This window comes from Gymnodraco acuticeps, unplaced genomic scaffold, assembly GCF_902827175.1.
Source record: "Gymnodraco acuticeps unplaced genomic scaffold, fGymAcu1.1, whole genome shotgun sequence".
NCBI lineage: Eukaryota > Metazoa > Chordata > Actinopteri > Perciformes > Bathydraconidae > Gymnodraco > Gymnodraco acuticeps.
The window spans coordinates 30,001-45,642 of NW_022989895.1; the positions used below are offsets into that span (position 1 = coordinate 30,001).

Genomic DNA, 15,642 nt, shown 5'->3' on the forward strand with positions numbered 1-15,642 from the left:
CTTACATGTTGAACACAAATACCTGTACTTTCTACTTCTCACATGTTGAACTCAAATACCTGTACTTTCTACTTCTTACATGTTGAACACAAATACCTGTACTTTCTACTTCTCACATGTTGAACTCAAATACCTGTACTTTCTACTTCTCACATGTTGAACACAAATACCTGTACTTTCTACTTCTTACATGTTGAACTCAAATACCTGTACTTTCTACTTCTTACATGTTGAACTCAAATACCTGTACTTTCTACTTCTTACATGTTGAACTCAAATACCTGTACTTTCTACTTCTTACATGTTGAATCCAAATACCTGTACTTTCTACTTCTTACATGTTGAACACAAATACCTGTACTTTCTACTTCTCACATGTTGAACTCAAATACCTGTACTTTCTACTTCTTACATGTTGAACACAAATACCTGTACTTTCTACTTCTCACATGTTGAACTCAAATACCTGTACTTTCTACTTCTCACATGTTGAACACAAATACCTGTACTTTCTACTTCTTACATGTTGAACTCAAATACCTGTACTTTCTACTTCTTACATGTTGAACTCAAATACCTGTACTTTCTACTTCTTACATGTTGAACTCAAATACCTGTACTTTCTACTTCTTACATGTTGAATCCAAATACCTGTACTTTCTACTTCTTACATGTTGAACTCAAATACCTGTACTTTCTACTTCTCACATGTTGAACTCAAATACCTGTACTTTCTACTTCTTACATGTTGAACTCAAATACCTGTACTTTCTACTTCTTACATGTTGAACTCAAATACCTGTACTTTCTACTTCTTACATGTTGAATCCAAATACCTGTACTTTCTACTTCTCACATGTTGAACTCAAATACCTGTACTTTCTACTTCTTACATGTTGAACTCAAATACCTGTACTTTCTACTTCTTACATGTTGAACACAAATACCTGTACTTTCTACTTCTTACATGTTGAACTCAAATACCTGTACTTTCTACTTCTTACATGTTGAACTCAAATACTTGTACTTTCTACTTCTTACATGTTGAACTCAAATACCTGTACTTTCTACTTCTCACATGTTGAACCCAAATACCTGTACTTTCTACTTCTCACATGTTGAACACAATACCTGTACTTTCTACTTCTTACATGTTGAACTCAAATACTTGTACTTTCTACTTCTTACATGTTGAACTCAAATACCTGTACTTTCTACTTCTCACATGTTGAACCCAAATACCTGTACTTTCTACTTCTTACATGTTGAACTCAAATACCTGTACTTTCTACTTCTTACATGTTGAACTCAAATACCTGTACTTTCTACTTCTCACATGTTGAACACAAATACCTGTACTTTCTACTTCTTACATGTTGAACACAAATACCTGTACTTTATACTTCTTACATGTTGAACTCAAATACCTGTACTTTCTACTTCTTACATGTTGAACTCAAATACTTGTACTTTCTACTTCTCTCATTTCCCAAACAGCTGGTTCCTTTAGTCTGAATGTGTGTTTGATGCGTGATCATTATTCTTTAGAGTCATTGCGTGTCTATTGATTTGAACACGATCCGTGTATCCATCATTTCCTGGTCTTCTCTAAAGAAGAGGGACCAATGGAAACGTTGTCATGTTGCCGTTGTTCAGCATGGAAACATTCATTAGCTAACAATGACATTATTGTTCTATTAATATAAAGGGAGGTCAGGTACTCTTTAAAGCAGCTGCTAGTTATGGGTACTTTTTACTGAAGTACATTTCAAAGCCTCTTTACTTTGACTTGAGGAAAGAAGTTTAGTCAGTACTTCTACTTTCACCAGAGTATTTTTAAACACGAGTATCTGTACTTGAGTAAAGGATGTGTGTACTTTTGCTATCTTGAATATTTGACGCTCTGATAAATGAGATGCATGTGTGGTCTGGGGGTTTTTGGGGGAGAGGGGAAGGGTTTGTGAGGCGCACCGGGGACAAAGGCTTTTTAAATGAATGCACCTCAGGAGCAGAGGAGAGGTGGAGAGGCTGGAGAGAAAAGAGAAAGCTCGTGGAGAGCCTTGCTTTTTCATTTCTCCAGAGATAGTCTGGTGAAAAGCCTCCCTTTGTGCCGCTGGCCATTCAGCCGCTCTGCATGTTAATTGCAAACAAGGCGTGCACGTCTCTCTAATAAAAGGCAAGGCCAATAAAGAAGGAGCACCGCTGCTTCATTAATCCACTGCAGATCCACTCATGCATGAAGAAGGATGTGACCATTAAAAAATGTCTGACAGATACCTGGTTAACTAACTCGACCAAAAGGGAAGAGTTTCTGGTGTTTGTGTCCCATTAAAAATAAGAGGAATAGACACAAGAGAACTGGATTAATGGGTGTTAAGGCCGATTTTTTGCCTTTCCTGTTCGAGAGAGGACTCTTTAAAGTAGAGACACTACATACTGATATACACCTGAACATCAGCAGGAGAGGACTCTTTAAAGTAGAGACACTACATACTGATATACACCTGAACATCAGCAGGAGAGGACTCTTTAAAGTAGAGACACTACATACTGATATACACCTGAACATCAGCAGGAGAGGACTCTTTAAAGTAGAGACACTACATACTGATATACACCTGAACATCAGCAGGAGAGGACTCTTTAAAGTAGAGACACTACATACTGATATACACCTGAACATCAGCAGGAGAGGACTCTTTAAAGTAGAGACACTACATACTGATATACACCTGAACATCAGCAGGAGAGGACTCTTTAAAGTAGAGACACTACATATTGATATACACCTGAACATCAGCAGGAGAGGACTCTTTAAAGTAGAGACACTACACACTGATATACACCTGAACATCAGCAGGAGAGGACTCTTTAAAGTAGAGACACTACATACTGATATACACCTGAACATCAGCAGGAGAGGACTCTTTAAAGTAGAGACACTACATACTGATATACACCTGAACATCAGAAGGAGAGGACTCTTTAAAGTAGAGACACTACATACTGATATACACCTGAACATCAGCAGGAGAGGACTCTTTAAAGTAGAGACACTACATACTGATATACACCTGAACATCAGCAGGAGAGGACTCTTTAAAGTGAATACTTGCCTGCAGTGAACAATAATCGGGCAGGATCGACCCCGGTAGCACTTGTTAACCTTCCTGCAATAGAAAAAGAGAAAAGTGGATGTTATGGTGAGCATTGTGAGCATGAAGGCTGCTAACGAGGACTCTTTAAAGTAGAGAAACTACGTACTGAATAATTAAAGCGAGGGGTGACTCATCAAAAGAGCAAACCTGCCTCCTGTTAATCAAACCTCTTTAATCTGTAAATCAGTGATAAAATAACACTGCGATGGTTGCCACTAACCCTCGGCTTATTATGGGATGTTTTACACCACAGACACAGTGAGGGCCAACGAGCCTTTTTCACACACCCAACCCCCACCACCTTCTGTTGCCATGGAAACTGACTACAGCGAGAGCGTCCGTGCATTTCCACTCTTTTTTTTTTTATACCTTTCAGCCACCTTTTGTATATGATTTCTTATAACCATGCAGAGCTGTTTGGAGTTCCCATGCAATCAAGAGGAAGGCGCAGTGAGGAGGAGGAAGAGGAGGAGGAAGAGCAGGAGGTGCACAGGCCTGGCTGAGGAGACACAGTTTCCAATGATCACTTTTGTGACTATGCAACTGGGCTCATATTACTAGCTGCAGCATCACAAAAATGACACTGGCAACCGCAAGAAACCGTGAGAAACACCGAGAAGATCTGAGAGTAAAGTCAGAGCTTTAGATTCCCAACACCCACACCACATATTGACAGCCAATAGCAAAGGAGAACCTGCTCAAACCTGCGCACCCACACCTACAGGATAAGCTGGAGGTGTGGCTTTAGCATCCTCAAAAACATCAAGGCTTCGAAATATCAAATTCAAATTCAGACTTTTTTGACTCTCATTGACTCGTTTGTAAAAGAGGATACCAAAAGTAAAATAAATAGATATTTTTATCATATTTATATATATATATTAATGTAAAACATATATATATATAAATGGAAAAATAAATAAATATAATACAGTTAAGGGAAAAAAGAAAAAAAATATTTTCAAATAAATCTGAAAGAATTAAAAATAAAAATATATAATCATTCTCGCATTTGATACCAACATTTAAATAAATAAATATTTATGTTTTATTTACCTATAAGATACATGAATAAAAAAAATATGATATAAAGAAGGAAAGATAAAATAAAAATAGAACAAATGATTTTTTTGTGCAGAAAAACCCATTTTCTCTCGCAGCGTTTTGTTTACATGCAACCTTTGAGTTAGGGTTTAAAAATGAAATCAAATAAACAAACTTTTCTTCATTCGATATCACAGATATGCACACCATGACAGCATCCTTTCCTTCGCCCTCATCTGCATCACAAATAAGGGACAGACACCCGTCCACCAATCAGATGCATCGACTCTGAATTTTCCTCATTTGCAGGCTTTTCCTTTCCCTCCTGGTTCTCCCAGAGGACCTATTGCTGCTCTTCTGCCAGAACACATTACATGGAGAACACAGCGAGGTTATTCAGTCACTAGCGTTCTTTATTTTGCGAGACAGGCTTCTCATTTAATTGGCTGCCTGAATTAGCGTTTTATATTCTTCTCTTCCCAAGCCAAGCCAAGCCAAGCCAAGCAGTGCGGGGCGGTTAATTTGCTGCATCACATGTTCTGGAGGGAGGTGAAGGAAATAGGCCCGGGATGAAAGGGATAGCACAGAAACCTGATCAGAGAACAACCGGGACCCCCACAAAAGCAGAGGGGCAAAGAAAGAGGGTGCAGACAGGAAACAAGAGGAGGAGATTAAAACATCAGGTGGAGATCTTCAGGGTCTGAAGGTGCGTTCACAGCGGAGGATAAGCATTTTCTGCATGTCGTAATATGTTAATATTGTTGTTGTTGGTATCTACATGGTGAGGTAAGCCCCGCCTCCTTGTATAGTTTGAGTGACGCGAGTAAACACCAATGATGTCGTGGTGTGAACGCCCCATTTGAAGAGGATTTTTTTTGCAAGTAAAGTCAATAGAGAGGCGAAGTCCCTCCCCTTCCTCCATGGGACCTTATTTCAGAAAAAGTATGTATTGAAGTCAATGGAGAGAGAAAGATTATCTCTCAATCCCGTTTGAATTGTGCCACGAATTACACATATGATGTTTGTCAATTTAAAAGATAATTTTTCAAGTCAAACAAATTAAAATGTGTCGTCAAACTGTGAAGTAACACTTTGTTTGTTTGAAACCGCTCAATGAACTACATCTCCCGTCTCGCTCCACACACCAAGACGGCCGTCACGTTGAAACATTTCACTTCTTTCTTTCAGAACGAGACGGAAAGTATTAAAAGAGGTGAAAATCACTCCAAGTCTGGGCGCGTTGAGAGCTGTGCACACACACAAGGGGAGTGAGTCGGTTCCGTGAGAGCCAGCATGCGGGACCGGGACTCTGGGATTTGTAGTCTTTCTAGTTGCGTATTTTTCATAGTCTTATATTTCAACAGTTTTACGACAAACTGTGACCTTTTTGACGTGGAAATAATTTTTTAAGATTGACAAACATCATATGTGTAATTCGTGGCACAATTCAAACGGGATCGAAAGATAATCTTTCTCTCTCCATTGACTTCAATACATAATTTTTCCGAAATAAGGTCCGATGGGTTGGAAGTAGATGGGCGGGACTTCGCCTCTCTATGCAAAGATGCGGATAGTCAGTTAAAAAAATGTCAACTGAAGAGATAAATTAAAGCCAATCAGCGGTGAGAATCTCAGCCTGTCGTCATAGCTGACTCAGGAAACCAAACAGCAGCCGTTAGCTGTTAGCCGTTAGCTGTTAGCCGTTAGCTGTTAGCCGTTAGCACACAGAGCTCACAGTTCCTCATATCTGTTCATGAACTGGAGAAACATCAGAGTGTATACACGTACTAACCCCAGACTGTCTGTGTCTCTGCTTTATTTCTGTCTGTATGACGTTGTTGTGAGTGTGGACAGAGCAGCTACATGTTAGCTTAGCCTAGCCTGCTCCGATCTGCATTCAGAAAACATCTTAAATGTTTTTTCCTGCCGTCTTGTAAGCACACTTACGTATAGCTTTACTTCTGCATTATTTTTGAGACATGCATCGCAATTAAATCACGGGGTAATGTGTTAATTGTATTGTTGTTGGTATATCTACATGATGAGAAAAGCCACGCCTCCTCGTCTAGTTTGAGTGACACGAGTAAACACCAATGAGGGTCTCCACTTTACCTGCGGAAGTCTAGAAGGGTCCGGGCAGAGTTTGGGATCCCGCGGTCCATCCAGGACAGGAAGTGGAACTGCGTGACGGTGCGAGTCTCGTTGGTCTGCAGGTTTTTCAGGTAGAAGCTGCGCACCAGGAAGTCCTCGCACCAGATGTGCTCCGACACCAAGTTCACCTGGGAAATATAACGATTTAGTGAAAGATTTAGCAAGGATATACAAATGTAATCTATTATTATTATTATTATTATTATTATTATTATTATTATTATTATTATTATTATTATTATTATTATTAAGAAGAGACAAGTCTTAGTATGTTGGTATCCAGATATGCAAATAGAGTTGATAAAAACCTGCAGGAATAAACTACAAGATAAGCATCTACACAAAACTAAAGGTGATAGGGATGTCACGTTGTTTTGGGAAGTAAACAAAGGAGTCACACAGAGATCTGAGCCTCTGCAGACCATTTACATGCACTAAAACCTATAGAGAGGGAAAACCCCAAAAAGCAGAATAGGACCTCTTTCAAATGTTAAAATCTAAGCTTTGCAACTCCCTCTAATCTCTCACTGACATCCGACACTATGTTCCAGAAGTCAACAACACAGGGATTTGAGCCTTTGCAGACCATTTACATGCACTCAAACTTATAGAACACACGACAGGAAAGGGAAGACCCCCCAAAAAGCAGAATAGGGCCTCTTTAAAATGTACAGAATCCAAGCGTTACCTCGTAGATGTGGTAGATATCCGATACTATGTTTCAGAAGTAAACACAGGGATTTTAGCCTTTGCAGACCATTTACATGCACCTAAACCTATATCACACTACAGGGAAGGAAACCCCACAAAAAGTAGAATAAGGCCTCTTTAAAATGTTAAAATATATGCTTTGCAACTCCTTCTGATCTCTCACTGACGTAGATGTGGTAGACATCCGACACTATGTTCCAGAAGTTAACTACACAAGGATTTGAGCCTCTGCAGACCATTTACATGCACTAAAACCTATATCACATTACAGGAAAACCCCCAAAAATAAAACAGGTCCTCTTTAAAATGTACAGAATCCAAGCGTTACCTCGTAGACGTGGTAGACATCCGATCCCTCGTCAGGCCAGTAGGGATGACACTGCTTCACCCCATTTTCAGAGAGTGGGGTCAACATGACGACGACAACACAACCACTCTCCCACACCATCTGAAAGTAAACAAACGTTGTTTACTGAAGTGTATTATGTAAGACAACAGAACAATGTGACCATGATTTTATAGGAAAACCAGCAGAAATGACATCTGAGCTGAGAGAAAATACTCAATGTTTAGTTTAATACACACAGTTAAGCTCACACACTGCTAGTAATCCCCATTTATTAAAAGTAATATAGCAGTAATCTGTCTTTGTTGATGGTCACTAGCAGCAGGGGCGGTTCTAGGGGGGGCAGTGCCCCCCTAACACTGACCTCTGACCCTCCTGTGGCCCCCCTAACAATGAAAAGTGTTTTTTTTTTTTTTAATGTATATTTTCTGGTACTCGGTTTGCCAAAAAACGCAGGATTTTGTTGCTGCAATGTGAGATTGTGCAGACACCCTTATGTAAAGTAGAGATGTAACTGTTCATTGCCTTTATGTTTATATAAATATGGTGTTAGTGCAAACATTGCACTATAACTTAAGCTGAAGCTAACAGTAATAACTATAAGATCTATCTGAAATAAATAAGTGTACTGAAACAAATACCAATAACTGTATTGCATTGTTTTCTTATGCGCAATTACTTCATACTGTCTAGTTCTCTTTTTCGTCCTGCATTTATTGTGCCCCCCTCAGAAAATAACTGGCCCCCCAGTCAAATTGGTCTAGAACCGCCACTGACTAGCAGAAGCATGTAGCACGACTTCATTTTCTTGCATTAAAGTGAAATTGATTTCCTAAGTCTGAATAAATGTCGGCGCTCAGCGTGAGACACATGATGGACGCTTGACGTCTGAGTGAAATCACAACAGCTTCATTTCATCTCCTCCTAATCTAACGGGGAGGAAGACGGCCCTCGGCAGCCATTAGGAGAATGAGGAGGAAACGTGGCTTTTATGATTGCTATAAAAACACAATGGCCTCCACTATACACTAATGGTGAGCGTCTGTGATCCGGCCCAGTGGCGCATTACACCGACTGTGTGATGAGATTAGAGATAATGTGGGGGAGTATTACCCATTTAGTCTGGAAAGGGGTTTGGATAGAAGTATTCAGACCCTTAACGTGAGAAAAGCTACTAAAAATACGGCATTTTTACGAAAGATATTCAGGGAATGACCAAAAAACCCCCAAAATGCCAATGAATGTCCTGTAAACCCACTCATTGTTTCAAGTATTTAAATAAATACATCAGATAGTTAAGAACGTGTTTAGAGTTAATGTGGAGGAGTATTACCCATTTGGTTTTGAAAGGGGTTTGCATAGTGCTGTATTCAGACCCTTAACGTGAGAAAAGGCACTAAAAATACGGCATTTTTACGAAACATATTCAGGAAAAACTTACAAAAAAAGCCAATTAATGTCCCGTCAACACACTCATTGTTTTAGGTATTTTAATATAGTATTGGATGGTTTAATATATATAAAAGAAGGTAGGGATAAAAGGTGTTTTCAGATAGTTAAGAACGTATTTTTGTAACAGTTTCTAGGCTCCAAAAAATGAAGAAAACATTTAAAATAATAATAAGAAAAAATACAAAGATTAATAAAAACACAGAAAGGGGATCTTGCAAATTAAAAGCCAATCTAAAAAATATTTTTCAGCTTAAAATGTCCACTGAGTTTTCCTCTGATATTCTCTCATTATATTATGGGATGCAGGGAAGGTGTTTGGAGGATCAGCGCTGCAGTGGATTAGAGAGGATGGAAACAGGCCATTTTCATGACAGTGTTTACTTTTAATGGGGGAGAGAGAGCGGCAACAACCCGGTGTTTACCGTGTGGAATAATGAATAGTTTCTTCCTGCTTCATTGTGCCTGTCTCTATATTCTGCTTAATTGGGAAGGTTGTGTTATTAGTTAATAGATTTTCATCATTTCACCTCGCAGAAACACACATTAATAAACTAAATACAGGAAACAGCTGTTTTGTATCAAAGAGGCTCTAATCTGCTTTTTTCTGGGGTGTTCCCTCTCGTGTAGGTGTTGGTGCATGTAAATGGTCTGCAAAGGCTCCTTGATTAAAGCTGTTCCTGGGGGAAACGTGAGTATTTCACTGCTAAATGTTCCAAAAAAATGCTGCAAAATGAAACAGTTCTCAGCATTTTCGGAGGATATTCAACCTCAGAACCGTAGAATCTTTCTCTAACCCAGGGGGGTCAAACTCAATGTCATCGCGGGCCACATTCGCGTTAAGGTTGCACTCAAAGGGCCGGTTGTAACTATATACATATACATATATTAAATAATGTATTATATTACATTATTGCCTCTGAATTGGATTATTATCGGATAGAATAATACATTCGTAATTAACTACGTCTGAAAGCAGAAGTCCAGGGCAAATAATTGCAAGTCTCTTCAGTGCGCATGTCACAAAACAAGATGCATTGTGGGACATGTAGTTTATGGGCAACCTGCTTCTGTAATGTAACTGTATAATAAACGTATTATATTCTTTGCAAGCTCTTGAGGGGTCACAGAAAATGAAGTCGCAGGCCGGATTTGGCCCCCGGGCCTTGAGTTTGACCCCCCTGCTCTAACCCTATGGAAGCAAACACGAGACAGAATTATTTGAATTTGATCAGACACCGAATTTATAGCATTGAAAATGTTTACTTTGAAAATCATGTATCTGAATTTTTGTGAAATAAAAATCTGAAATATCTTGACACGCAATTTCAAAAGCTGAATTTCAATGTATTTGTTTTCGTGTTCACAAATTCAGATCCCAAAAATTCAAGTTAAAATAATTCAGATACATGATTTTCAAAGTAAACATCTTCAATGCTATAAATTCGGTGTCTGATCAAATTAAAATCATTCTGTCTCTTGTTTGCTTCCATACATGTCGGACCAAAGTCGGTTTTTATCCGAGCATTAGGAAGTAATCCTGTTGTTGAGTTTATTAAAACATTAAAGCTGTGACGTGAAGCTCTGTCTTTGTCTCCTTTTCAGGGAGAAAAACACAAAGAAATGAAATAAAAAAACGGATTGTATTTTCTTGAAAGCGAATATAAGCATATGGACATTTCCCTTGTTCCAAACGTCATCATGTTTGAATATAAATAAGCATTCAGTAACGTCCCCATATGGAGCCAAACGACCCTCTAATTACCACAGTGCGGTCCTATTAACACGTGAAAACGCCATTTGGAGACCATGCATCATTTAAAGCGAAGCTCCACACGAAACGACATGTTTTACAACCGCCGATATGCAGTGATTAACGGCTGGTCCGTGTGACATTTATGGACAAGGGGAGGGGGGGGGTGCAAATATGGGCAAACATTAGCATTATTATGAATATAAGTCGACTTCTTAGAGGTGTGTGTGATGAGACGTATATTTACAGCCAGAAAGCACCGCTTTGATGCATTATGATCACATTACAGCGCCAAGAATACAATTATTTGTCTTTTCACAAATGTGCTTAGTGGCCAAATGGCGGTACTACAACTTCTGTGACGTCCCAAAAAGACTCTTTCCCATTGACTTACATCGGAGAAAGAGACGAGTGTAAATCAGCGGATGATTATTTGTACGAAAACGAGGGGATTATTTGAATCTAAGGTCGTAAACGTTGTCAAATCCAGAGTTGTTTCACCTCTCCATTCGTTGAGGTAAGATGGGCCTTGAAACTAATGATTGGAGGTGAAATGGTCAATGGGCCCAGATACTGGTATATTTGGAGGTGTATTGCCCATTTAGTCTGGTAAGGGGTTAGGATTGTAAGTATTCAGATCCTTGACTTGAGAAAAGGAAAAAAAATACTGCATTTTTACGTAAAATATTCAGGAAAAAGACAAAAGAAATACCCAAAAATGTAAATTAACGTCCCGTCAACAGAGTCATTGTTTTAGGTATTTAAATATAGTATTGGATGGTTTGATATGTAGCAAAGAAGGTAGTGATTAAAGGTGTATTAGCATCTTCAGCTAGTTAAGAACGTGTTTTTTTAATGACGTAAACAGTTACTAGGCTCCCAAAAATGAAGGAAATAGGATGTAAATAAAACTTTAAAAATTACAATAACATAATATGTTATTGTAATTATTTTATTAAAAAATTCGATTAATTTAATTGAGTTTTTATGTATTTTATAATATTTTTAAATATTATATTATTATATTGAAAAATATTATAAAATACAAAAAAATAAATTAAATTAATCGAATTTTTTAATAAAATAATAAGAAAAAATACAAAGATTAAAAAACATATATATATTTGTTTTCGAGAGTTCCTTGCGCCACTGAGCAATCTTCCACACAGCTTTCTTTATACATCCATGTTTATTATGTTCTGAGAAAGTATGAAACAGTAACAGCTGATGGGCTCGTTAGTTTGGATCGATAAGCTGAATATAAAACAATGAAAGGACAGTAGAGATGGTGTTACCTGCCAGAAGTCGGCCACGGTGGAGAGAAGAGGGCCTTGGGAGGAGATGTACGTCGGGTTTCGAGGGTCATGGTCCATCTGGAAGAGAGAGCAGAGTTTTAAGGTAGGGATACACCAAGCTGACACCAAAGAACTCACACAGACGGACCCGACTGTCGCGCCGTCTCTGCGTCTTGGCCATGTGTCGCACTGGAACACACCGACAAGACTTCAGATTCGACATGAAGAATCGGTAGGTTTTCGGCCAAAAAGGTGTCGGCCGAAAAGACATGACGGTGCGGGACACACCGATCTGAGTAGGGCGACAGGACGCTCATCGACGGCCAAAATCGGCTTGGTGTGTCCGGGCCTTTAGACAGAGTTCGGGATTAAAGCTTCAATTTCTGGGTAAATGACGGCCATGAAAGCCGAAAGAACGACAGCATTCATTGATTCTCTGAACGCGTCGTGTGCATTCCTTACTTCCTTTCAAAGAGGTCAGATTGGAATCGCTTTTATTCTTGTATTGTAAACCTGTCTATTTTAGCTGGTTTTAATGTTGATTTTATTCTCATTTCAATGTCATTGTATAATGTGTTTCTGCTGCACTACAGTATATCTCAATGCTTTTCATGATTTGTAAGCCTTGTGTTGAAATGTCTTGCAGAAATGTTAGATATCAGTCTCTTCAAACATAAAAAACCTGAAATCACGATTTAACCCCTATTTAAAATACAACTTTATTGCTATTACCTTCAATAACTTAAGGTTCATTATCTTAAAGCCAGGATTCGGAGGATTACACTCCTCTTATCATGCAATACTGTTTAAAAAAGCATTATAATCCCCTAATCCAGTGGTTCCCAACCTGGGGGGCGCCAAAGATTGCAGGGGGGGTGCCAGGCCTCAGATGATTTGAGGCAAATATCATATTTAGACTTTTTACATATAATTGTAACGCAATACATGATTGTCACTAAAAGCCTTGTCTCTACATTACAATAAAATATACAAAATAATTGACTAATTAATTTTAATAAAAATTCAAGTATTAGTATTAAAGGCATAAAAAGACAGAAATGTATAATTCTTTCTATAGAAATGTTTCTTCTGCCCGTAAAGTGTCCAAACCGGACTTGTCTGGATAAGCGCATGTTTAAAACACAGTCATTGTCCATGCCGGTTTCAGTTGGATTATTTGTCAGTTGCTCCGATCAGATCGGTCTCCTCCATTTTGTAGATTATTTACGACTTTTGAATCCACAGAAACACATCGGCAACATCCGGCTTACTTTGAGCATGTGTTCTAAACAGTTTAATCCCTTTGTGAATTGTTTCCACTTGCGACGTCCATTTCTTCATACAGCGGGAATCCAAATGAATGAATCCTGAGTCCAATAACCATCAAAGTCGCTCCAATAGTGCTCCTTAATTACGCTTTCATCCTCCTTTAACAACATACTTCACATTCATCCAGTTTGTGACAGAAGTTGTTGCATTTTTGAGACTTTGAAACTTTAATTACCGCTGTTGCGCCCCCCCCCTTGTGTGTGTGTGTGGGGGGGGGCGCAACTTCCAACAGTTGTCATTTGGGGGGGCTCTTGGGAAAAAGGTTGGGAACCACTGCCCTAATCTATGTATGTAACTGTCTTACTCCTTTTCATGCAATCTGTTCCCGAAGCCTCAAAGCGAAGCATTCAAAGCTAGAACAGATATTTGTGAAGGATATTTAACTACAAGCTCTTTTACTTCTAACCACTTCATGTCTTTTTGTCCCAGTCTGTCTTCTCCCCACAGAGGAGGACTTCTCTTTCATGTCTCGCTTTAGTATTCATGCAGCGACAGCATGTCTGTGTCCTTGAGATTAGCACTAACATTCATTATTAAAACAAAACCCACAAAAGGAGATTCAACCAGGAAGCATGAAGAGAACATTAAACTCCATGGAACCTAATTGAAGAAGAATGGGGAAGAAAATGCTTCCTAGTTTTGTGCTATGTCTCAAATATTAACATTTCAACAACTGTTGTGTTTTAAAGAGCCACTATTCTGGGGTTGTAGTGTGTTGTTTGGATGTTAGTGCAAGTAAATGGGCTGCAGAGGCTAAAATCTCCTTGATTAAAGCTGTTCCTGTGGAAAAACGTGATTTCACTGAAAAACGTTCCTAAAAAATGCTGCAAAATGAAACAGTTCTTAGTCATTTGGATGATATTCAACCTCAGAATCGCAGTATTGTTCCCAACTTGTTATTAAAATAAACAAGTCGGACAACAGTCGGTTTTATCGGAGCATTACCCCCTGATCCCACCGGAAGCGTCTGCGCCGCGCTGCGACCTCCTCCTGCGTCATAACCCACCAGGCGCATATCAAAACGTTGCGGAAGCGGAGCGTCGTGTGTGCAGCCTCGCAGTTGTTGGATGAACGTTCCACTTCCTGCCTGCGCCGCGTCAAAAATAGGATTCATCCTATATTTTAGAAATTCCTTGCGGCGAGGAGCTTCTGGGACGCTTCGAGCCGCGGGTCTGGTGGAATAGCACCCATTGACTAGAGTGGCCGCGATCGCTAAAATCGCCGCAGCGCAACGCAGCGCAGACGCTCCTGGTGGGATTAGGGGGTTAGGAAATAATCCTGTTGTTGAGATTATGAAAATATTAAAGCCGTGACGTAAAGCTCTGTCATTGTCTCCTTTTAAGGCAGTGTCGAAGAAAAACACTGATTTTAAACTTCTGAGCTCATGTTTGGGGTCCAGTTTGTGAGATACGACCCGGGAGCTTTCCTGACCGCTCGCTGTACCATGAATAACATTTAATGCACCCCCACACCTCCAGTAAAGCAGTGTGTGTCGTCTATCGTGATAAAACCAACCATACATCAACATTCAAAATGACTCCCTGTGAAACATCAACATCTCGGATGCTGTGCGTAAAAACTGCATGCAGGTCAATGTGAACACTCAATCAAATCTTGATCACATCCTTCAAATAAAACGCCCCGACGTCATTATGTGGCCCCTGAACGCCTCACAGAAACAGCCTGAAGCTAACAGACTGATATGGAGATATTTCAAGAGGAAGTGAAGAGTCAACAAACCAAGTGTCTCTACTTTAAAGAGTCCTCTCCTGCTGATGTTCAGGTGTATATCAGTATGTAGTGTCTCTACTTTAAAGAGTCCTCTCCTGCTGATGTTCAGGTGTATATCAGTATGTAGTGTCTCTACTTTAAAGAGTCCTCTCCTGCTGATGTTCAGGTGTATATCAGTATGTAGTGTCTCTACTTTAAAGAGTCCTCTCCTGCTGATGTTCAGGTGTATATCAGTATGTAGTGTCTCTACTTTAAAGAGTCCTCTCCTGCTAATATTCAGGTGTATATCAGTGTGTAGTGTCTCTACTTTAAAGAGTCCTCTCCTGCTGATGCTCAGGTGTATATCAGTATGTAGTGTCTCTACTTTAAAGAGTCCTCTCCTGCTGATGTTCAGGTGTATATCAGTGTGTAGTGTCTCTACTTTAAAGAGTCCTCTCCTGCTGATGTTCAGGTGTATATCAGTATGTAGTGTCTCTACTTTAAAGAGTCCTCTCCAGCTGATGTTCAGGTGTATATCAGTATGTAGTGTATCTACTTTAAAGAGTCCTCTCCTGCTGATGTTCAGGTGTATATCAGTATGTAGTGTCTCTACTTTAAAGAGTCCTCTCCAGCTGATGTTCAGGTGTATATCAGTATGTAGTGTCTCTACTTTAAAGAGTCCTCTCCTGCTGATGT

The 15,642-nt window shown here is 39.4% G+C and overlaps 1 protein-coding gene across 1 annotated transcript in view; it reads right to left on the reverse strand.

The window, feature by feature from the left end:
* The window catches only part of ptprn2 (protein tyrosine phosphatase receptor type N2), a gene marked incomplete at its 5' end in the record, with an annotated part of 47,772 nt that overhangs the window by 9,496 nt on the left and 22,634 nt on the right, over nucleotides 1-15,642 (reverse strand). The window contains 4 exon segments of the mRNA XM_034205532.1: nucleotides 3,117-3,170; nucleotides 6,315-6,481; nucleotides 7,393-7,512; nucleotides 11,908-11,985. Coding sequence (XP_034061423.1) covers nucleotides 3,117-3,170; nucleotides 6,315-6,481; nucleotides 7,393-7,512; nucleotides 11,908-11,985 — 419 coding nt within the window.